This window comes from Elephantulus edwardii, unplaced genomic scaffold, assembly GCF_000299155.1.
Source record: "Elephantulus edwardii isolate Elephantulus edwardi_28Jun2011 unplaced genomic scaffold, EleEdw1.0 scaffold00091, whole genome shotgun sequence".
Taxonomy (NCBI): Eukaryota; Metazoa; Chordata; class Mammalia; order Macroscelidea; family Macroscelididae; genus Elephantulus; species Elephantulus edwardii.
In genome coordinates this window covers 5476409-5501479 of record NW_006399841.1, presented here as the reverse complement: position 1 = coordinate 5501479, position 25071 = coordinate 5476409, and the positions used below count along the sequence as shown (strand labels likewise).

General features: G+C 44.6%; 1 protein-coding gene across 1 annotated transcript in view; it reads right to left on the bottom strand.

Moving 5' to 3' along the window:
* The window catches only part of SUSD5 (sushi domain containing 5), an 80976-nt gene that overhangs the window by 29473 nt on the left and 26432 nt on the right, over window positions 1–25071 (bottom strand). Inside the window, exons 4-6 of the mRNA XM_006890661.1 lie at window positions 21488–21665; window positions 18174–18292; window positions 4046–4234 (exon numbers count right to left, since the gene is read on the bottom strand). Of these exons, the coding sequence (XP_006890723.1) occupies window positions 4046–4234; window positions 18174–18292; window positions 21488–21665 (486 nt within the window). The remainder of the gene's footprint in view (window positions 1–4045; window positions 4235–18173; window positions 18293–21487; window positions 21666–25071) is intronic.

Below are 25071 nucleotides of genomic sequence, written 5' to 3'. Positions count from 1 at the left end.
ACTGTAGCAACGGGCTTGAGCATCTCAGAGAGTATGAGGAGAGCGCAGAACACAGCAAGGGTCAGATCCGTTATTCCTAGGTTTGCTGTGAGAGGCAGTCAACTTGACACCACCTGACGACAACAACAATAAATATATCACGATTTATTGGCTGATACTTCCTGGACTTTTAGATCTTTCTACTTTGAAGCTGCCACAAGCAAGGTCACCGTGAATTTCCTGGGACACCTGTCGTAGTGCACACAAGTATACCATGGCTCGGAAGCAGAGCTGTCCGTTAATCAGTTCTGTGTAACTTCAACTTTACAAAACAATGTCCACTGTTTCACAGATTTACCCTTCCATTTTACAGTGTATGAAACTTTCTGATACTCCCGTTATTAGCATTTTACACACACTTGGGTCAGCTAGAAGAGAACCCATTTCTACCCATTTAAAAAAAAAAGATGACACTGGTCACCGATGGGAATGAGTTTCGTGGGTCCCAGGAGAGCAGACACCTTGTAAAATGGGGAACACAGACCATGTCAGTACCTGAGTCCATTAAAACACAGAGAAAGGACAATGCAAATCCTCCAAGCAAACGACTAATGTAAATAAAAAAGTTAGCAGGTTGACAATGACACCTTTTAAGTAGAAAGTAAAGGAAATTTAAAAAAATCCCACTGAAGGTTTTCTCCTGTGGGGGAAAAAGTGTTGATGTTTTATATTTGCATCACTCAGTTCTCTGTGTGTGTTGGAGGAGAGACCAACCCAATGAGAACCTTGATGAATGTCAGTAAATGTTCCCATGACTTATCATATCACATAACAAAGAGTGAAACCACCAGAAACGGTTTACTACCGTCAGCAAAGATTTTCACAAAGATACATCCAGAATGCAATTTTCTGCTTTTCCTCCACAGAAACAGCATCCTGCCTTTGAACTTGAGGAAACATTTTTTTGATAGGCTCTGGGATACTAAGAAGAATACAGAAGAGGGGGAAAAGCGCTCTTGATCCTTGACTCTTGAGTCTCAGGATCTTGAGGCAACCATGCCCTTCTTCTAAATAAATAAAATTTTAAAAAAATGACACATAAAGTGTGAAACATAATGTACATAAACTTTGTAAGCAAACAAATTAAAAATAATATAAAATAGAAAAAAATAAAAAAATGACACAAGAGAATAAGGACATAATCAAACAGTATCATAGATACCACGTGCCAGTTAAATTGCGTTGAAGGGAATTTAAAAATGGCTTCAGCAATACACGGAGGGAACTATCGAATTTAAACTGGGCTCAGATGACAATGAGGAACAAAGGTTATCATTGTTGACATCAGCTGGATCTTGGCTAAAAGCATATAATAAAAGAAAGGAGTTTACCTGTGTGATACTGACTATGCAAAGACATTAAACTGTGTGGGTTGTAGCAACTTATGGATAACATTGCAAAGAACAGTAATTCTAGAATACTTAATTATTTTACAAAGAACTTGTATATTGACCAAAAAGCTGGCATTAGATCAGAACAAGGGGGTACTGTATGCTTTAAAGTTAGGAAAGGTGTATGTCAGAGTTGTATTCTTTCATCTACCTATTCATATACCTTTCATATACCTACTCAAACTGTATGTTGAGCAAATAATCTGAGAAGCTGTATTATATGAAGAAAAATATGGCATCGGGTTTGAGAGGAAAATCGTAAACAACTTGTAATATGCAGATGGTACAAATGTCTTTGTCGACAGTGAAGAGGACTTAACACACTTATCGCTGAAAATCAAAGAGCACACAGCCATCAGTATAGATTATAAAGAAAATTTTGGATTGGACTAATTAGCAGCATTATGATAAACAGAGAATAGACTGAGGTTGTCAGGAAATTCTTTTTACTTGGATCCACAATCAGTACCCATGGGAGTAGCAGTCAAGAACAAAACAACATACTGCACTGGGGGGAAAAATGCTTCCGAAGACCTCATTTCAATACTAAGTTGTGCCTGACCTAACACATTCTATTTTCAGCTGCTGCATAGCCGTGTGCAAGTTGGATGGTGAATATGAAAAACCAAAGCAGAACTGCTGACTTTAAATTATGATGTGAGAAAGGAACAGTCACTGACCATACATGGACTGCCAGAAGAAGATACAACTCTGTCTCTGAAGCAGCACTGGCAGAAGGTTTCCTAGAAGTGAACTCTGCCTCACATATTTCGGACATGCTATTGACAGGGTCGGGCTCCAGAAGAAAGCCTTGCTTGTTGACACTGACTGAATTGTGTCCCCTGAAAATACACATCTAGTTGTCTGTGCTCTGAACCCAGTATTATGTACTTATGTGATCTAAATCCTATCCTCTACGATGTTAAAGAGACAAGGTAAGAGGCAGTTACGTAAAGTGGGAGTTACACTCCAGGATGTGATTATCAAAAGCTGTAAGGAGACTGGGTCGGGGTGAGCGCCCTTAATCAGGTCACGGCCTGTTCAGACTTACGAGTTGTTCGCTGGGAGGTGGCCTGCATCGCCCTTTGTCTTACAAGAGATAAAGGTTGGGGGGGCGAACAGAGTAGGAGGGCCCCAGTACCTCCAACAAAAAAGAGCCAGAGTAGAGAACATCTGAGGGACCCAGGTTTCTGCTTTGGAAACTCTTAGACCCAGAAGACACACAGAGAGAAAGCCTCTCCCTAGAGCCAGCACCCTGAATTTGAACTTGAATTTGTAGGCCTCCTAAACGTTGAAAGAATACACACCAATCCACGTGTTGCGCCCTTTTACAGCAGCAGTCGATGACAAAGACACGTGATTAAAGCAGAAATAAAGAGGGAGACTTTTTATTTTTTATTTTTATTGTATTATTTTTACGTGTACCATCAAATCAGATCTGACTGGTACAGGAGGAGATTGCCCCTCCTTCTCCAGCAGAGCATCTGGTAGATTTGAAGAAGAAGACTTTTGATGAGGGGGGGGTGGCCCAGGGGTGGGGCTCGAAGTGGGCAACGGCTGAGAGGACGGGGGTGGGCGGGGACGGGGAGGCCCACTGTTTCACACAACGTTTTTACCAGTCAGACCCCTGGGAACATGATGACAACAGGAGAGGGACACGAGGGAAATCTGACCAGGTGACACATTTACAATCCACCAAAAGTTTGTCGTTTAGATGAACTATTCAGAGTCACATGACTACCACAGGACCACAGGCCAGGAAACGCAGCAAGACTGTAGGTCAAACAACAACGGGTGAGGTTCTCCAGAGGGGCACTGTCCTCCTCGAGGTCCAGGCGACAGTGTGGGCGCTCCTCTGTGCTTCTCTCCCTACCCTCCTAGCCCAAGGTGATTCTCAGGACCCACAGATACAGGGGTCCAGCCACCCTGCTTTACAAGCCTGCTGCTCCACATTCTTGTTGGTCATTCTTTTTGGTCGCAACCCACACTTGTAATTTCCAGAGTTTTGGCCAAAAACAAGAACCACCACACTTCGGCAAGTCCAAATTTGCTTGCAATCAGGTATTTTGAACTCATTTCTCATCCTCCAAGCCCAGCTGACCAACAACAGGTCATCTGCGGCACAGTTACCTGGTACGCAGCTGAATATTCTATCTTCATCAAGGTTTCCAGGGAAACCGAGCGACAAATTTAACCCAGGGTCACACGTGAGCTCAGACAAGGAGAGATGGTTTTATTAACTCTTTACCTCACTGGATGAAAGAGGAAAGGCTCAGATGTGAAGAGACTAGGTTGCAGGAATATCTAGACAGAGATGTTATCCCATCTAGAACTCACCAGAAAGGCATGGAAGTTTCTTTTCAAAGGCCCTGTGGTAGAGAAGGGTCCACCAAATGCAGCCACCCTGCATATGTTCTGCCTGCAGCTGTGGGTGCTGGGAGCTGGCCAGACCCCAGGTGATCTTACCTTTTCCGCAGGTCTGATGTTATCCCATCTAGAACGCACGAGAAAGGCATGGAAGTTTCTTTTCGAAGGCACTGTGGTAGAGAAGGGCCCACCTTCTCTCATTCGCTCCACCGGCAGGCATGGGATGGCCGGTGCCCAGGTGGTCTTACCTTTTCCGCAGGTCTGCACCAGGCCGTACCACTCCCCACAGCTGTTGCACAGCAGAGTGAAGGCGGTCTCCCGCTGGCCAGTGATGTGGCCGGGGGCGCACACGTACAGCAGCTCATCCCCCATCTCCAAGCCGGTGCGTCCCTGCAGGATGGTGTGTGGGAATGAAGGCGGGTCCCCACAGGACAGGTCTGCGGAGAAAGAATCATAGCAAGTTTTCCCACACGATACGGTACCTTCCCAGCTGGTGAAGAAACAAACGTCAGAGCCAGCTCCATCCCTTCTACCAGTGTCACCAGTGCCCTGATCAAGGATCAGAAGTGGCTGCGTGGTGTCAGTGGGTGGGGTGTGGGCACCTGAGATGGGCTGCTGCTTGCTCCTGGTTCTGGCTCACCATGGCACACCTGGGCTGGCACAGGTGACCCACACAGTCTGTGGTGGATGAAAAGGAGTGCTACAAACTGGGACAACTTCGTATTGTAAAGTTGTTGGGCAGCATTGCCTTCTAATGCCCATATGAGAAGTGGACGTCAAGCCACATGCCAGCAGCAAGCTGTTCCCTCCCCAACAGCTTCAGAAAAACAGGTGCTCTTCCCCCCCCCCATAATTCTGTGCATTTATTTCCTCTCTTTATGGCAACTCGTTCCAGATGAGTATGACAACCCGACAGGTATTAATACGTGGAAGTAATGAACTTATTTAAAACAGGTGTTACTTTACCCTAAAACAAAATATCTATGTCATTATAGATTGTGTAGTAGAACGCAAAGCTTTTTACAATGAAGGGTCTAACGAGATACTGATACGTTTTGAATACTGGTCCATGAGATTGTTGAAGAACTTGACTGCCTTACAACATTACATTATCAGCAAACTTCAGCATGGAGTAAAACAATTCACATACACTTTAATGGGAACCTCCTGGCTTCGCAACAGAAGTTAGGATGTTACAGAAATAAGTGGTACAAAAAAGTGTGTCTCTCCCATTCTCCACCTTTAATCCCAGAGGCAGACACAGTTAAGAGTCTAATATCTACAGGTAAAATGTGTGTGTGTGTGTGTGTGTGTGTGTGTGTGTGCACGCGCACATGTGTGTATATGTTTAAGGAAGTTCTGGTGGCCTAGGAGTAAGAAGAGCTCTTGTGGCCGTGGGGTAAGAAATCGCAATGCCAAGGCAAAGGTACATGGTTTGAATCCACCCATTGCTCTTCAGGAGAAAGATGCACAATGTCCAGTGCAATTTACTGCCTCTGAAAACCCGCTGGAGGGTCAGCTCTGAGTCAGTCCCAGCTCAACTGCAAACGACTGGACGGCACATAATAACAACAACAACAACAACAACAACAACAGGGACTCTGGAGGAGTTACAACGCTGACTCGATGGCCATGCTTCTCTGGCGCTTTGCGTCCACCAACGTGGCCCAGAGAGAAAGGAGCGGTTTCCTGTGCAACTCACAGCCTCAGAAACCAGTGGAGGGACAGCTTCGAGTCAGCGGCAATGAATCAGGGCTTTTAGTTTCTGTATTTATACACACAAGCACAAAGTCGGCGTCCATAAAGATCACAGCCAAGATGCCTGGTGAGCACCTGCTCTCTATCACACAGCGTCACCAGGGGTCAGGTGGGCTTCTGGGCAATGGGATAGGTTTAGTTTTCACATATCCGGCTGGTTTGCTTTTAATGCCTTAGACCTTTTCCAGCCTTACTACTATAATGTACTTTACATTATTTAATCATTAGACATTATCTTGACTCCAAATCTTTGTGACTACAAACAGGGCTACAATTGACATTCTCACAAGGGTACCTTTGTCGGTATCTTATTTCTTTAGGATAATTTTCCAGAAGCAAGACTACCGAGTTTGGAATATGCAGTAATACTTGTGTGTGTGTGTGTGTGTGTGTGTGTGTGTGTGTGTGTCTCTGGTAATACATTTTTTCCATACAATTTTTCATTCCAATTTCCTCTTCTAATTTCATGTGCTGTTTCCTGTTAGTAATGATCGTCAAGGTACTAAGCAAACTGCATACTGTTTAAAAGACGAAGTTCTGAGAAAAGTTGAACACAGAAAATACAACCCGTGCATTACATCACCTTGAACGGCCTGTCAGCCCTAGTTTTGGTAGAACTTCTTCAAGGAGAGTCACTACGAGGCACATTCGAAGGGAACTTTGAATGAAACAAAGGGAGTGGATACACAGCAAGAAGACAGCGCTGAGGAAGACCCTGGAGGAGCTGGACTGATTCAGTGACTTGGGTAATGGGGGTACGTTTGTCAGAGACAATAAGATTGGCATTGGATAGAACAAGGTTTAGCCCTGTTGTACACAGGGTTTCTATGAGTCGCAGGCAATTCAACGGCACATAAAAACAATGCCTTGTCTAGAGATTGCAAGATGGTGAGCAATTATTCCTCTTATACTGCACGAAAGGACAAGCAGACATCCTACAAATTGCCACACATCCCAGGACACCCCCACTGAGCAAGCACACATCACCCTCCCCCGGGGGGGTGCTGATCTGAGCAGACAGACTGAAGAACTGTCTCAAATCCCCAGCCTCACCCAAATTAGGCTAGAGAGAATTCAGCTGACCCCTCTCTCCACTGTCTCTCCACTGTCAGCTGTCCACACCTTGATACCCTAGTCTTGTCTTCTACCAGCACTGAGTTCTGGGGAAATTTGAGGTCCCTCATTAAACACTCTCTTTCCACAAAGGAGGGCCTGACAAGATGCTCCGTTTCACATAGGTCTACCTGCAGACCACACCACCAGCCACCTGGAAGGAAAATTCAGGAGGTGAATAATCATTGGAGGAGTGGTTTGGGGGTGGGGGGGAACTCCAGGCCAAATCCACACCCAGTAAGACTCAGGGATCTTCTCCTACAGGTTCATTTTGGGGATGACGTGAGCTCAAATCTGACTCAGGAAAACCACAACAACGCCCCTGAGGGTCAGGGTCCACATACCACGTGTTTCTGGACTCCCCACAAATGTTCAAGACAGGAAACATACCACTTCTTAGCTGGTGTGTTTATAGAAAGTTCAGGACAACAATTCCATGTGTTAACTCAAACAACGGTGTGCCAAAAACACCACTGGCTCCCAGGTGCGGCCTGAATTAGCTCCTTTTCCCCAGCTTCCCGTCTTCGCTCTCACAAGGCAGCTATGGACAGCAGCTGGCCACATACCTGGACAGGCCCGTCTCCAGGGAAACAGACCTCAGGCGGTCTTTCCATCCTTCTTAATCACTCTACAGGCTGGGGCTGTGGTCTGCGGCTCGCTCAGTCCTGAGAGCTATTTCAGCATCAAGAGCAATTCCTATTCTTTCTCTCTCCAATGGAAAATGTTTATCTAAAGTCTTATTTCATAAATAAGTACGCATCAAAAAACTATTATTCTCTTTTCAATTTGAAAAGATGCACAGACCATCCAATCAAATCTCCTGACAGAGGCGGGAACTCGGATGAAATCTGATACTTTAATTAGGAGAAAAAAAATTTTTTTTTAATCTTTTTTTTTCCCTTTTTTTTTTAAATTTAGGTTGTTTATTTTTCATTTCAATGAACATCTACAGAGATTTTGGGATTCCATTCACTCATTGTTGCACCCTTCTCCCTGCACAAACCCCTCCCCCCCAGGAGAAAATTTTAAAACACAACTTTTTAACAACCTTTGACATTTTAAAGAAGGACTTGCAAATTCCCAGTTTTATTTCACAAACTAAGTGTTTGAAAGTTCTGTTTGAACAGCTGCTTCTCGATCTCTGCACAGGCTATACATGAACACAAAGGGCTCTCTTCCATAATCTGTTGTCACAATTTACCACACAGTTAATAAAACACAAGCAAACTTATTTTTTTCTTTCTGGTATTCTCTGCTTTTAGCCAAGATCCACCTGACATTAGTAATGGCATCTACTAAATCCAGTTTGAATTTCTGGAAGTTCACTGTTGATGTGTTGTTTTCCAGTAATTTTTAAATAATCTTCAGTAGGATTTTACTTGCATGTGATATTAATGATGCTGTTCAATAATTTTCACATCTATTGGATCATTATTTAAGTGGGAACAGATACAGATCTCTTCTTGTCAGTTGGCCAGGCAGCTGTCTTCTAAATTTCTTATCATAGACTAGTGAGCTCGTCTAGAACTGTACCTGTTTACTGAAAACACCTCAACTCATATTTCACCAATTCCCGGGGCCTTACTTTTTGCCAATGTCTTCAGTGCAGCTTGGACTTCTTCCTTCGAGGCACTGGTTCTTGACCATGTGCCACTTCCTGAAACTGTTCTGTGCCACCAAAAATTTTTGTTACTGTGATTCTACGCATTCCTTCCATGTTCACGTGATGCTTCCAACATCAATCAACATCTTGCCCATAGAATCCTTCAATACTGCAATTCAAAGCTTGGATTTTTTTTTTCTTTCTTCAGCTCTTTCTGAGAAAAGCCGAGAATGTCTGGCCCTTTCGCTTTTCTAACTCCAGGTCTTTGCACATTTGCTTTGTATTCTTTTTTTAAAAATTTTAATTTATTTATTTTATGTGTGTACCATCAAATTGGATCTGACTGGTACAGGAGGCGATTGTTCCTCCTTCTTCAGCAGAGCATCTGGTGGATTTGAACCGTGTACCTCTGGGATTGCAGTGCAGTTTCCCGCCACTAGGCCACCAGAACTCACCATTGCTTTGTATTCTTAAAGTTCCCTTTGAAATCGTCTATTCAACTGTCTCATGTCATTCATTCTTTCTTTCCTATTAGCTTCTCTCTGTTCAAGAGAAAATGTCAGTCTTTTCTGATATCCATTTCATTTCAGTTTTTTACTTTCCTGTCTTTTGCATGGCCTTTTGAAGTCTTCCCGTATGATGCCCTTGATGTCATCATGTAAGTAAATCGATTTTTGGTCACCAGTGTTTAATGCATCAAATCCATTCTTGAGATGTTTTCTTTTAATTCAGGTGTGAGAGACTCAGGACATATTTTAGCTCTTGTGAACATGTTGTAGTTTCTTTCCGCTTCAGTTTGAACTTGCATATGAATAACAGATCGTCTGTTCCACACCTGGGCCCTGGACTTCTTCTGACTACTGATAGTGAGATTATTTCTCCATTGTCTCTTTCACAGACATAGTCTATTTGATTCCTGTGTGTTTTCACAAGACAAGCATGTGTATAATTGCTGTTTATTTTTTGAGGAGGGAAGGGGAAGGTATTTGCAATAAGTAACTTATTGATTGTACAAAATCCTATCACTCAATCTCGAGCCTCATTTCTGTTACCAAGGCTGTATTTTCCAACTACCGGTCCTCCTCCATTTCCAACTTTTTCATTTCAGTATCCAGTTCTTATTAGGGCACCTTGAAGGCATGCCTGATTAATTTCAGACTGCAGAAGTTGGCTGCTGTTGTTCTTAGGTGCCATCAAGTCAAATGCAACTCCTAACAACCCTGCAAAGAACAGATCTGAACCCTGTCCTATCCTGTGCCATCCTCATCAGCTCTGACACACCTGAGCTCCTTTTTATCTTTGGCTTTAATGGCTGGTGTGTATCTTCATAACAGCCGTATTTACAGGTATTCACAGGTCTTCCTTATAGACCTATGCAATTATCCTATCATTAATAGCCGGACCCTTCAAGGTAGATCTTAACATTTTCTTTTTTGGCAATGACTGTGATTTTTGGTCATTGTTGGTATAGTGGACCATATGATTGTCAGATTCAGTATTACCAATACAGTCCATTTCCATTCACCAACACCTAGGATATTGAACTTTGCTGTTGTTATGTGCCGTCGAGTCGCTTGCGACTCATAGCGACCGACCCTACGTACAACAGCCCTAAACCCTGCTCTGTCCTGTGCCAGTCTCACTGTCTCTGATACACCCATCCCGATTACCCCAGTCACTGAATCAATCCACCTCATAGAGGTCCTTCCTCTCCTGTGCTGTCCCTTCACCCTCCCAAGCATGACGTCCTTCTCCAAGGACTGGTCCCTCCTTGCAACGTGCCCAAAGTATGTCAGACAAAACCTCAGAATCCTTGCCTCCAAAGAACAGCCTGGTTTAACCCTCTCCAGGATGAACCTGTTTGTTTTCTTAGCAGTCCATGGTACATTCAATACTAAGGCATTCTATTTAATTCTTTTAACTTCCAAGTTTTCTAGGATCATTCCAATAATTAATGGGCATTTGCAGCTGTTTCTCCTTTTTGAGTTGTGCCCCAGCAACAAATGAAGGTCCTTCAGTGGGTGAAAGCTTTACTCCATCCACACTATTAAGGTAGACTCAGTTTTGTAGAAGCAGTTCTTCTCTCGTGGAATTGTGAGTAAGGGTATAGGACAGCAGTCCATTGGTATCTATGGGGTGTTTGAGGGGCCACTAGTTCAGAAGTAGATGGCCAGTCCTGCTTCCTAGCTTGTCTCAATCTGGGAGCTCCACTGAGACCAGTCCACCATGGGTGTCTCTGCTGGTATCTGAAATATCAGTGGCATCGTTTCCAGCATTACAGTAGCATACAACCCACCACACAACAGCAAACTGACAGATAAGTGGTGGGAGTTCTGACTACCCAGATATAAATATTTGGCATAAATTATGCAAAAAAAATTAATTTTTAAAAGAAAATAGAAAATTAATTCAGCATGAAGTATGAATGATTCAAAAGTATTTACAACCTCTCCCAAGGAGATTTGCATTTGACAGTGATCCACACTGTGTTTTTCTGCATGCAGGCCTTTTACCCTGGAAACCTTACAGTATTACCGAGGAATAGACTACTTCATGGTGTCTCCGTCTGTGCCAGAGAAGGATGGTACTCCATGGGGTCTTCAATCACTGATGTCTTGGAAGTAGATTGCCAGGCCTTCTTTCTTTTTGGTGAAAAAAATTGTATTCAGAATTAGCCAGGTGAACTCAGTTTAGATGATTCCAGTTTTGTTGGCAACATCCAAAGCATAATAGTCAGGAGCAAGTCGAACAGGCCGCCTTCTCTCCATCAGGCCTAATCAAAGTGCTGACCTTGGCCACATCAATGTCACAGAGCTTCTTCACAGCTTGTTTGATTTGGTGCTTGTTGGCCTTGACATCCACAGTGAACACAAGTGTGTTATCTTCTATCTTCTTCATGGCTGACTCAGTGGTCAGGGGAAACTTGATGATGGCATAGCGGTCAAGCTTGTTTCTCCTGGGGGCGCTCTTCTGGGGGTATGTGGGCTGCCTTTGAAGTCTCAGCATCTTAGGCCGCCGGAAGGTGGGTGACATGCAGATCTTTTTTTTCTTCTTTGCTGTGGATGCCCTTCAGGACACCTTCTTGGCCTTTAATGCCTTTGCTTGGGCTTCAGTTTTGGGAGAGACAGGGGCTTCCTTCTTCGCTTTCAATGCTATCTTCATAGAAAGGCGCTAGGCCTTATTTCTAAGATACTTTTGGTAGACTTGAACTTCCAACTTTTGGTCAGCGGCTCAATCCTCTAACCATTTGCACCAAGGTCATCATGCATCAGAAACGATGAGTCTGAAAGGCAACTCCCAGGAAGGGATTAATATTTGTTCCCATTTAAAAAAAATTATTCAACAGAATGAAGAAATTATTGAACAGTATCATTAATAAAACAGGGAAGTAAAATCTTGCTGATGAATATTTAAGAAGAGGCTGGACCATCAACAGGGAACTTCCCAGAAATTCAAGCTGAATTCAAAAGAGCCCGTGGCATGAAGGGTATCATTGCTGGGGTTAGATGGATCTTGGCTGTGAGCAGAGAATATCAGAAAGATTTTACTTGTGTTGTGTTGATTAATCAAACGTATTTGACATGTAGAATGTAACATATTATGAATTACATTAAGAAGGATGAGAATCCCAAAACACTTAATTGTGCTTATGAGAAACCGATACGCAGACCAAGAAGCTACTGTTCAACAGAACAAGGAACACTTCACGGTTTAAAGTCAGGAAATGTGTGCATCATGGTTGCATCCTCTCTTCATACCTGTTCAATCTGTATGCAGCGTGTCAAATACACACACAGATGTGTGTGCACTCATACACACACACACACACATATACATACATTTACAGATATCCACTCATACACACACACACATATATACACACACATACACACACATACACACATTTACAGATATGCACTCATACACACACAGACACACACACGCACACATATATACACACACATATACATACATTTACAGATATGCACTCATACACACACACACATACACACACATATATATACACACACACACACACACACACACTGTGGTCAGTTACTATCCAGTCGTTTCCAGCTCATGGTGACCCCATATTTTGGGGGGTACAATTGTTCCTCAGGGCTTCTAAGACCTTTTAGAAGCAGATTCGCTGGGTAGCTATAACCCACCAATGTTTCTGCTGAAAGTCAAGCTTAAAGACAACTCAGGGCTCCCTGATATGTTTATAAAAGCAACCCAGTTGCTGTCAAATCATGTGGCAACCCTGCGTGTACATCCGTGAAGCCCCACAAATCTGAGCTCCAAGCTTCGCGGGATCCTCCATGAACAAGGACATGCACAAATAGCCAAAACTAGGCCAGTTCAACTTCTCCCACGAGAGTGGTGAACCACCCAAGTCCTATCAGCAGTTCACAGCAGCTCACGTTATGGCGCCATCCTCATGACCACAGCGGCCCTCTTCCAGGTGGACCTGGGAAACGCCTACTTCCAAAAATTCCTCATCGCTCACAAAAACAGGCTAGCATCCAGTTCTCCATTGGACGGCAAAGGACAGGGAGCAAGTCACTTCTGGTCTGATCACAACACAGCAGTAAAAAGGTATGCTGGGGAGAGGAGGCAGTACTAAAATAGAAGGGAGCTCTGAAGCCTAGTAGGAAGGAGTTGTGTTCCCAAACCAAAGGCAGGTGGTTCGAATGGTCAGTCTCCTCCTGTGTGGTTTACAGCCTCTGAAATCCCACCGGTCAGCTATGGGTTCATTCTGACTTAACAGCACAGAACAACAACAACAACAACGGGGTGGAGTGTATGCTGGTGGGGTAGGGAGATAAAGCCAGCTCATCTTAAACCCAAACCCTTTGTCAATGGACAGATTCTGATTCACAGGGACCCTGCAGGGTGGAGTTAGAACGTCACCAAGAGCTTCCAAGGCTGTAATAGTTAGGGAAGCAAAATGCAGCATCTGTTGACCTTTGGGTTAGAAGCAAAGTGTTTAACCACCACCCTAAACCTTGTCCTAGAGGAGGATAAAGAGAAGCATACAAAGAGTGGAGCCTTTTCGGTGGAACGGAGAGGAGGTGAGAGGAGGCTTCAAGACACCAGACCCTAGGCCACCAACTCCACAGACGACCTGCCAGGAGCTGCAAAGCCAGCAAGCGCAAGTGGAGGCGGCTTATTTCCTCAGCATCCAGCTGGTTAAAAAGAAATCCACTTATTAGTTTAAGTGAAATCACCCCAGGGCTGGAAATTCACTGTCAGTGAAACAAAATCGTGGAAGGAAAACGAAAGCAGTCTCCATTCACGATGAACTTTATTTTTAAAAGACATCTAGGAGGAAAAGGCCTTACCACTCCACAGGCCCTGCTGCCCGTCACGGCTCTTTAAGTGGCCCTGGGCTGCCATTTCTAGGAGTCAGCACCCTTCAATCTTCCAGTCTCGCCAAGAGAAACAAGCCACGGTGCCTTTTGGAGCCCTGGTTGCACCGTGGTGATTAATTAAACACGTGGCTGCTAATTGGCAGCCGGTGAGGTGTGGGAGAGACATGACGAGATCAGTTTCCACAAGGAGACCGGCAGCTCTGGGAACTCTCTGGGACAGAGTTCTTCTCCATCTTACAGGGTCCTTATGAGTTGGGACTGGCTCGACAGCAGTGAATTTGGTTTCACTGTGTTTGAATCCCCAAGTGCTCCAAATGGCTCACTTCTCAGCTGTAAAGTGAAAGGTAGGAGGTTTGCATCCACCCAGAGATGCCTTGGAAGAAATAAATGCCTGGCAATCTAGTTCCAAAAGGTCAGACAGACCTGATGGGCCATGGCCCTACTTTCAAACACACGGCATGAGTCAGAAGTGACTCCACCAAGACTGTGTGGGTTATTTTTGTTTTTAATCATGGATGGATTTGATCTTGGGTCCTTTAGGACATGCATAGATGTTTCCAATCTCTGGATTCCTGGGTCACAGTGGCATGCACTCCAAACACTCAACCTGTTTGAAGCTCTGGGAGGTGGAAGACCTAGGCTAGCACATTGTTGTTGCTCATTATGTGCCGTCGAGTCGCTTGCGACTCATAGCAACCCTATGTACAACAGCCCTAAACCCTGCTGTCCTGTGCCAATCTCATTGTCTCTGACACACCCACCCCGATTACCGCAGTCACTGAATCAATTCATCCTCCTGCACTGTCCCTCCACTTTCCCAAGCATGATGTCCCTCTCCAAGGACTGGTCCCTCCTTACAACATGTCCAAAGTATGTCAATCGAAGCCCCAGAATCCTTGCCTCCAAGGAGCAGCCCAGTTTAACCCTCTTCTGGACAAACTTGTTTGTTCTCCTAACAGGCCATGGCACATTCAATACTCTTCTCCAGCACCACAGCTCAAAGGCATCAATTCTCCTTCTGTCCTCCCTAGTCACTGTCCAACTCTCTGATACATAGCAAGTGATTGCAAAGACCATGGCCTGTCTCAGGTGCACCTTAGTTTCCAGAGTGACACTGATGGGAAAGTTAGGGCTAGCGCATAGGGTGATGAGAAACATAAGGTCTACCCATCCTACCCCCCTAAAGGTTCAGTCACCCTATCACACCCACTGACAGCTACTCCTAGAAGCAAGGTCACCTTGGTGACTGGCCGCTGACACATGAACAAGCCCCGCAGAGACCACCAGGACAGCCAGCTAAGCAGATCACAAACTGCTCATTCACAACATGGTGAACTAAACATTCTTCTTACGTTAGGCCACTACTTCTTGAGTGAGCTCTGGTGGCCTAGTGTGGTAAGAAGCTGTGCTGCAATCCTGAAGGCGAGCGGTTCAAATCCACCAGTTGTTCCACGCGAGAAAAATGGGCCAATGTCCTCCTGTGTGATGAACTGTTTCTGAACCTGCCAGAGGGTCAGCTATTGATCGGTTCTGACTTGATGGTACACAACAACAACAACAACAGTAGTTAAGTATGGGGGATGGGGAACAGGGAGGAAAATGTGCAACAATGAATGAATGGAAATCCAAGTTCTTTATAAAATTTCATTAAAATATAAAAATAATTAAGTCGTTTTCACACAGTAAAGCTAACTGATAACTACTGATTATCAGGGAAAGAGAAGACTTAGAACTCCTACATCCTCATGGAGATCACTGAAGGGTGTTTTTCCTCTCACTTTGCCCTATCTCCCTCTGGGATCTGAACATCTCCTTATGTCCGGGATTTAAAATATCATTTTCATTTACTTCTGTGGTTAATACACAAAATTATTGTTGTCCTTGGATGTTTCCTGAGCAAGCTCAGCCCTTCATTGTCTGATCAGATCATCCCAACTCCAGAAGAGCCAGTGAGCAAATGAAGAAGCCCTTCCTGCAGGAGACCCATTTCTGGAAAGAGAAGCTGCTGTGATGTGCCGTCAAGTCGGAAACCACTCATGGCTGACCCTCCAGCAGGTCTTCAGAGGCTGTAAATCACATGGAATAAGACTGTCCAGTCATCTCTTTTTTTAAATTTATTTTATTATTTTTGTATGAGTGTACCGTCAAATCAGATCTGACTGGTACAGGAGGAGATTGCCCCTCCTTCCCCGGCAGAGCATCTGGTGGATTCGAACCGTGCACCTCTGGGATTGTAGTTGCAGCTTCTTGCCACTAGGCCACCAGAGCTCCCCTCCAGTCATCTCTTGAGGAGCAGCTGGTAGATTCGAACATCCTGCCTTTGGGTTGCCAGCGCACTTTCTAACTAAAGAGGCCACTATCAGTGGCAAATATCTAACAAGCAGCTGCCAAGATGTTAGGGTTTATGATGGATCTTTCATTTAGCAACTCTCTTCGGAGATTAGAATCTGATGCCTCCGAGACGCAGCTTAAGGATTTGTACATCCAACAACTTCATCTGGTGTCTCTAACCCTCAGGGAATTTTGGTAAAGCCAGCCTCTGAGAAGCCCTTTCAGACTGGGCAGGTGCTTCTTGTTGGTGTGAGGTGCCATTAAGTTGAGAGCACTCACCTGAGCCTATGACCAGCGGATCTGAATCCTGTCCTGTCCTGCTCCCCCGACCACGCTGGCATCCTTGAGCCCATGCCTGCAGTGTCAGTCCATCGTGCTGGGGGTTCTCTCTTTTGCTGACCTTTCCAAGCATAATCTCGCTTTCCAAGGAATAACCTCTCCTAACAACATGCCCCGTGCATGTGAGATGAAGTTTCACCTCTTTGCCGCTAAGGATCAGTCTGGCTGCACTTTCTCCAGGACATACCTGTTTGTTCTTTTGGCAGCCCCTGGGACACTGAGTACTCCTCCCTAAGACGGTAGCTCAAAAGTGAGGAGAAACGGTTGCAAACATCCATCAATAACTGGAATGTGGGCTGTGCAAAATATGAATCTAGGAAAACTGGATATGGTCTAAAATGAAATGGTACATTAGGTGCGAGGGAGCATTTAAAAAGCCCCAGTGCTCAGAACATTTAGAACAGAATCTGTAAAGGTGGGGTCCAGGCATCAGCAGTTCTCAGAGCGCCCAGATGAATGCAGTGTGCTGTCAAACAGGACACACAGTGATTTCTATGACTGAGGAGCAGGCAGCTGGCTTTTTCTTCATTTGTATGGAAGTTATCCTTTAACAGCATGTTTCCTCGGTGGCCCTGCAATGGGTTTCCAAGGCTGTAAATCCGCAGGAGGAGACTGCCCATCTTTTCACCTGTGATGCAGATGGTGGATTCGAACTCCCAGCGAGGCTCTGAGGCTCTGTCTTTGGCTTAGCAGTGCTATAGATGAGGCCACCAGAGTTCCCGTGTGATGATGAAGGTGTATTGATTCCTAGGTACGTGAAATGCTGCCCTGAACACGTCTTCTTGGTTTTCTCCCACAACTCAGCTCTTTTTCTTTTTTTAATTTTTATTATTTTTGTGTGAGTGCACCATCAAATCAGATCTGACTGGTACAGGAGGAGATTGTCCCTCCTTCCCCGGCAGAGCATCTGGTGGATTTGAACCGTGCACCTCTGGGATTGTAGTTGCAGCTCCTTGCCACTAGGCCACCAGAGCTCCCCTACAACTCAGCTCTTAAAGGAACCTTACCATTCAAATGATTTCCCAGAAAGCAGCTGAGTTTTCCTTCCTAAGGGAAACTGCTTATATTTGATAAACCACTGTTTGGGGATAAAAGGTTTTTCTTCTTAGTGGGATAAACACTATGAAGAGAAACTAAAGGGCAAGCTTGGAGCATCAGTAATGGCAGTAGATCCTGCTGGGCTCTGTCCATATCCTGGAGCCCTTTGTCGTTCCCATGTCTGGGGCTCCAGGTGTGCGTGCACCTGGGCCTCTGGGCTGGAGAGGGGCATTCAGGCTACTGCAACTGCTGTTCAGGGGACGTGAAGACCACAGGCGCCTGGGAACTCACGTGTCCACTGAGTAAGCAGTCCTCAAGCAATGCCTGGCCAGGCAGCCAGGTGAATACCCTCGTTCTCCTGCCCCGATCAAGGGTGCACCGGTGGCCTCCTGGCACTGCCAACCCAGAGGGGCACTGTTTGAAGCCACCAGCGGCCCCTTGGGAGAAAGATGGGCAATCTCCTCCTGTGTGATTTATTGCCTCTGAAAACTCACTGCAGGGTCAGGTATGGGTCGTTTCTTACTCAGTGGTACACAACAAGAAATTGCTTCCAATCAGGAAAATTCTGAGGCGACCTACTCTCTCCAGGGGAGACAGAACCAGTCACTGTCACCTCATCACCACTATGGGACATTGCTTCATGTCATCCTATTCCTTGGTCCCTTCCGTTACCGGTCCACATTCCCCTACCCTGTTGGCTTTTCTTTGGAAGACTCTTGATAAACCGTATTCAGTGACTCCTCACCTCGGGGGAAGAAAACAATCGTAGACGGCAACCCCCAAGGGCACCCTGACCATGGCCTTCACAGGAGCACTGACCTTCATCTCTAATGCAGAAGGCGCTGTGCACGCCACCAGGAAGTGGACTGTTCTCGATCCGCACGTCAACGGCTCTCAGGCTGTGCTGTTCACCACTCCCCCTGCTACACACAGTTGTTCTGAAACAAGCAAAGACAATCCATCAGGAGAATTCCTCTAGGAAAAAAAAAGATCAGGAAGTGCAATTCTTTTCTGCTATCAGCTCTGTACCAGTAGAGATTTTTCTTATTTAGAAGCTTTAGCTGAAAGTAAAATACTCTCTCTAAATACAAGTGTAACTTCAGGAAGGCATGTTGTTGTTGTGTAGTGCTGCTGAGTGAGTGCTGACTCGCAGCTGACTCTCTAGCGGGACTTCAGAAGCCGTTAATAGCACAGGAAGAGACTGCCCATCTCCTGTTAAGCAGCTGGTGGATTTGAACTACGTGCCTCTGGAATTGCAGGGCAGCTTCTCAGCACTAGGCCACCAGAGCTCCCATGAGAGCACAGGTGATGTTTAAATTGAGGTCATATATATCAATCCACATTTCAGAGGTTGTATATATTAATGGACGTTGAAATAGACTGTAACAGAAAGAAATCATATAAATCTCAAACCTGTAACCACTTTTTTAGCAGTCAAATGTGTGAATTATTTGCACCACCCAGGAATTCCTCTGCATGGTAATAAAATTTGTAAAGTTGATTCTGATTTACAGAGAACATACAGGAGCTATATTCTTTAAAAGGCTAAATTCTTTACAGTAGACTGCCAGGGAGTAGCTGGTGGGTTTGAACTACGGACCTCTCAGTAGCCGAACACTTAAATCACTGTGCCAGGAGAGCTCACTTTCTCTGTACGTTAAAGCTTTATTAATCAATTAAAACCCAACAAATAACTTTCATTAAAGAGTAAGTAGAATCAGTAATCTGTAAAGAACTCATCTTTCGTCAGTTTGTCAGTTTCTCATGGTGCTTGTGGCAATGAAGCAGTATTGAAGTCTTTCCAACTTCAGTTGATGAGAACGACTTCTGTCATCTTTTTGTTGTAGTTGATGTCCTTCTGCTACACTGTAAGTTTTGAATTCTGGGGCACTAACATGCATCAAGAAAGGCAAGGCAAATGCTTACACAGACCAAACATGAGTGCCAATGCAGGACTTCTGCTTTTATTTTTTTTCTACTAGTTTATTTACAAAATTCTAATACAAATAAATGCAAACAAATTCTTTCAATTTCCCTCACCCTCCCATCAAATTGTACAACCCAATGATTAATCCCCCCTCCACCTGCACATCCACATCCCTCTGCTTCCAGCCTCTCCCACCCCTCCTGGATTCTTATACTCATTCTACAATAATGGTCTTATTCAATATTTACCCTTGTGGGATTGGGTTCACTCAGCATAATGCTCTCCAGTCCCTCCCAAGTTAGGTAATAATTTACAAAGTTACTGCTCCTGCATGCTGCATAGTATTCCATTGTGTGAATGTAGCATAATTTCTCAATCCGTTCGTTTGTGGTTGGACATTTGGGCTGTTTCCATGTTCCATGACTTCTGCTTTTAAAGGGAAGGATTCTTTCATACAAACTCTGGAATCCATTTCTCCTCAACTAACATAATGCATCCCAGGATTTGATTCCATGTCAGTATTGGTGACAGAAGACTCTTTCAATGGGAAAGGTTACAACTATGTGTTGAAAAGGAAGCTCTGATGGCCAAGTGGTAAGGAGCTACACTTCCAATTGATTAATGCTTGAGACAGGTGAACCTTATTCCCTAAAGTGAAGTCCTTGCTCATTAGCACTTTGACATTGTCCTTGGCAGCACATTTGCCTAATGTAGTAGTGTCTCTGACTTTTTTGACCATGGGTGTTGACTGTAGGTCAAAGGAAAACAAAATCAATGACAATTTTAATCTTATGTCTCTTAATCGTTATGTGGCTTATTAGTGCAATCATGAGGATTTTTGTTTTATGTTGAGAAGTAATGCATATTGAAGGCCATGGTCTTTGATTGCTTTGAAATAGCATATCATTGAAAAAATACAACAACAGTCTTTGTTTTCTAACTGGAGAGTACAATACGGATCTCTTTGTATTTAAATCTGTCATCTTCTAAAGAGCTTTCTATTAATCCTGCCTGTTCTCTTCATTTGTCTATTTCCTCCTCTTGGAAGGTTTGAATAGGGTTTGTGCTTTGTTTTCTTAAATAATTATCTTTTAAAAAATATATTAGTTTGTATTTTTGTTATGTGCCACCAAGTCATTTACAACTCATAGCGATCCTATGTACAATAGCTCAGAACTCTGCCCTATCCTGAGCCAGTCTCACTGACTCCGACACACCTAATCCCAGTTATCTACTGAATTATGTCCTTCCAAAAGATGTTGTAAATCTTTTTTTTTAATGAATAATCTTTTAATGTTTCACATTTTTTTCACCCCAGATTTGTTAATCAAAAGATGTTGTAAATCTTAGCCCCTATGTCTGTGGTCACAATCTCATTTGGGAATGGATTGTCTTTGCTATGTGTTGTTGTTATGTGTCATTGAGTTGCGAGTTGCTTGCGACTCCTAGTGACCCTGTGTACAACAGCTCTAAACCCTGTTCTATTCTGTGTCAATCTTATTGTCTTTGAAACACCTATCCCTATTACCCCAGTGACGGAATTAATCCATCTCATCAAAGTTCTTCCCCTCCTGCGCTGTCCCTCCACCCTCCCAAGCATGATGTCCCTCTCCCAAGGACTGATCCCTCCTTGTAACATATCCACAGTATGTCAGACAAAGCTTCAGAATCCTTGCCTCCAAGGAGTAGCCTGGTGTCTCAATAGAACAGTGATGGAGCCCCACATGAGCCCTGAGTGAGAAAGGAGTCTACATAGGAACCCCAAGGTAGAAAGGAGCCTCAGATGCATCCCAAGCTGAAAGGGAGCCCCTGTAGGAACCTTGAGTTAGGAAGGAGCCTCATAGGAACCCCCAAGTTAGGAAGGAGCCCCTGTATGAACCCTGAATTAGGAAGGAGCCTCATTAGGAACCCCCAAGTTAGGAAGGAGCCCCTTTAAGAGCCCTGAGTTAGGAAGGAGCCCCATAGGAACCCCCAAGTTAGAAGGGAGCCCCTGTAGGAGCCCTGAGTTAGGAAGGAGCCTCAAAGGAACCCCCAAGTTAGGAAGGAGCCCCATAGGAACCCCCAAGTTAGAAGGGAGCCCCTGTAGGAGCCCTGAGTTAGGAAGGAGCCTCAAAGGAACCCCAAGGTAGAAGGGAGCCCCATAGAAGCCCTGAATTAGGAAGGAGCCCTGAGTTAGGAAGGAGAGCAGGCAGGCTCGCTGACTCACCCAAGGCTGCCATCGGCCAACCAGCCCGTGGCACAAACCGAGAAGGAACAGTCCTGGACCACCCTCCGCAGCTCGTCCGCAGACACGAGGTGGGCACCCTTGCTCCTGCAGGAAAGCCGAGCTGCCTCCAAGGCCAGCCCCTGGGAGCCGTTCTGAGACGCCAGCACAAAGAGCTTCCCTGTGTGGACAAAAGCACAAAACACCAGCTGACTCCAGCATCCACGGGCATGGGATCTCGCAGACTCACTCAGGGCAGACACGGGCCACAAATGTTTCATATTCGCCTACAGACCGGAGTACAATAACTATGCCACCACATTCTATGCTTGGAACAAGGGGTGGCAACTGCATTGATGTTGTAATCCATTTTTTTTATCTTGTTTTCACCTTTTAAAAAGAAAATGTAACCAAATTTTCCCCTTTTAGAAGGTGTTTTACAAACACCATATAGAAAGCCTCATTGCCCCAGGTTCCCCTGGTTTAAGTCACACGATTTCCAAACCACTGATTCGGGCCTCAGTGCTGCCTTCGTCTGCCTGTGAGCTGTGATGCTCGAGAAGATTCCTGAATGTCCCATGAATGGCCAAGAGAACAAACAAGGTCGTCCCAGAGGAAGTAACCAGGGCGCTCCTTAGAGGCAAGGAGGCTAACACTTCATCTCACATACTGTGGGTGTGTTGTCTGGAGGGGCCAGACCTTGGAAAAAGAAAACACGCTGGAAAAGGTGGAGGGTCAGAGAAAGAGAGGTCGACCCTCAACCAGATGGACGGGCCCAGTGACTGTAACAATGGGCTCAAGGACATTGCAGCTGAGATCAAGGTTGTTCACAGGGTCACACCGAGTCACAGCTGGCTTGATGGAACATAACAACAACTATATTCAAGAGCAAGTTTCAGGCTTTTCTAACATCCATTTTGATTTGTCCTTGTCTTTTTAATGACCCTTTGCTCTCTTCATCTATGATGTCCTAATGTCACGCTAACCACCAAAGGTTCTCATGGAACTGGTTTTGTTTCCTTCAACTTCAATTTGAACTTGCACAAGAGTAACTGATATTCTGTTATACTGGCCCCTGGCTTTGTTCTGACTGCTGTCAGCTCCGTCTGCCGATGTAATAAATTTGATTCCTGTGTCTTCCACCAGGTGAGGTTCATGTACAATAGTCATTTATGTTTCTTTAAAAGAGTATTTTTTTATTATTATTTTTGTGTGCGTGTACCGTCAAATCAGATCTGACTGGTACAGGAGGAGATTGTCCCTCCTTCCCCGGCAGAGCATCTGGTGGATTTGAACCGTTCGCCTCTGGGATTGTAGTTGCAGCTCCTTGCCACTGGGCCACCAGAGCTCCCCTTAAAAGAGTATTTTTTTAAATGAATTAATCATTGTGTAAAATTCAGTCGTGCAACAAAAAAATCTCCCAATAGGATTAAGACAATAGCATGACAATAATACAAGAAAATAAAACAAGCAAGAAAAAAAGGCGAAGGGGGAGAAGACTAGAGCAGGGATCAGAGCTGTTGTCCTCAGGGTCGCTATAAGTAGTAAGGGACTCGACAGCACATAACAACAAGTGGCCTTGTGGTAAACCTGCAGTGCAATCCCAGAGGCATGTGCTTTGAATCCCCCAGCTGCTTCATGTGAACAGAGTTCTGTACAGAAATGATGTCAGTCAAAGAACAAAGTTTAGGTCTTTTGTGCAAAACTTACTGTTTGTTGGATTTGACTTGATGACACTTAATCACTGCTAAGTGGAACTAGTGCTTTTCTATCTGGAGGAACACTCTTCCACTTTGTACATCACTCTTTGGCAATGTGCTTTATGAAGTCACCTGGGTTGCTGTGATGCTGAACCTTGTACCACTGGGGTATCAAATACCAGAATGGTTTCCCAATGTGGACAGTGTTTGGTGGAGCTCCCAGTTGTAAAACAGGTTTGGAAGCAGGTGTGGCATCCACTTCCTAAATCACATGCTTCTGGAAACTATGAACTTGGAGAAATGACGACAGTTACAGAAAGACATTAGGTCTTTTCTTCATAGAGTCACTACGAGTCACACTCGACTCAATAGCAATCAACAACAACAAAAATACATAAGAATGATTGAATGAAGACCTGTGAGAAAAAAAACAAACCACCCAACCAAGCCCACTGCTGTTGAGTCTATGCCAGCTCACAGCAGCCTGATGAGATACAGCCCCGCCCCACAGCCCCGCCCCACAGCATTTACAAGAGGCTAAGTCAAAGGCAAAATGTCTCATCTTTCTCCCGGGAGCCGCTGTTGGGTTTGAACTGCTGACCTTTCAGGGTTTAGCCAATGCACAATTCAAAACACACAGGAATAGACTCAACTAAAGGAGAGCAAAACACTTGTACTCTGAAAACCACAATACACTGAAAGAAGTTAAAGATGAACGAAATTAATAGAAAGACCATATGCATAGACGAAAAGTATTGTTAGGATGCACTGCACCTCAAATTGATCTACAGACTCAGTACAATTCCTATAAAACCCAAAGCACCTTTGCTGATACTGAAATTCATAGAGAAATTGAAGGGTCCCAGAATAATCAGGATAAGTTGGAAGAATCACAGGAATCACAGATGGACAGTTTCCTCCCATTAAGAATCACAGCACCAGGGAGCCTAGTGACCTAGTGGCAAGAAGCTGCACGGCAATCCTGAAGGGGAGTGGTTCAAATCCACCAGGTGCCCCACTGGAGAAGAAGGGGCAATCTTCTCCTCTGCCAGTCGGATCAGATTTAACCATACACAACGAGGAAAAAGAAAAAAAATAATAATTGCAGCCTGGGAATTTGACAATCACTCTGAGTCAGAACCGCTCAGTGAGAGTTGAGTTTTGAGTATTTAGAATGGGCTAAATTGTATTCAAATTGCTTTCTAAATATTCACTCATTCAATCCTTATAACAACAACTCTATACTCAGCTCATTGCCACTGAGTTGGAACAGACTCACAGTTAACCCTCTAGTGAGTTTTCTGAGGCAACACCACAGGGGCTTGTCCACATTTCCCCTCAGGAGCAGCTTCTAGATTTGAACTACCCACCTTTGAGTTGGCAGCACAACTCCTTACCCACTCAGCTGCCAGAGTTCTATAAGGTTGGTGCTTCCAGAGAATTATTCTTATGGACGGTGAAAGAGGGGAAGGCCCTCTATGAGGTGGATTGATTCAGTGACTGGGGTAATCGGGACGGGTGTGTCAGAGACAGTGCAATTGGCACAGAATAGAGCAGAGTTTAGGGCTGTTGTACATAGGGTCGCTATGTGTCACAACAGCACATAACAACAACAAGGGTTAGAATAGTCAAGATGGTGCTCTGGTGGCCTAATAGGTAAGGAGTTGTGTTGCCAACTCAAAGGTGGGTTGTTCAAAGCCGCCAGTTGCTCAGTGGGAAAAAGAGAAGCAATCTTTGTGCAGTTTACAGCCTTGAAAACACCACTGGAGGATCAGCTATGAGTTGATTGGACTCAAGAACATGTAAAACATTAACTTGAATAAAATCTCACAGCAGATACAAAACTAAACAATGTGGTACACTTATCAGTGATTGTAACCATTTGTT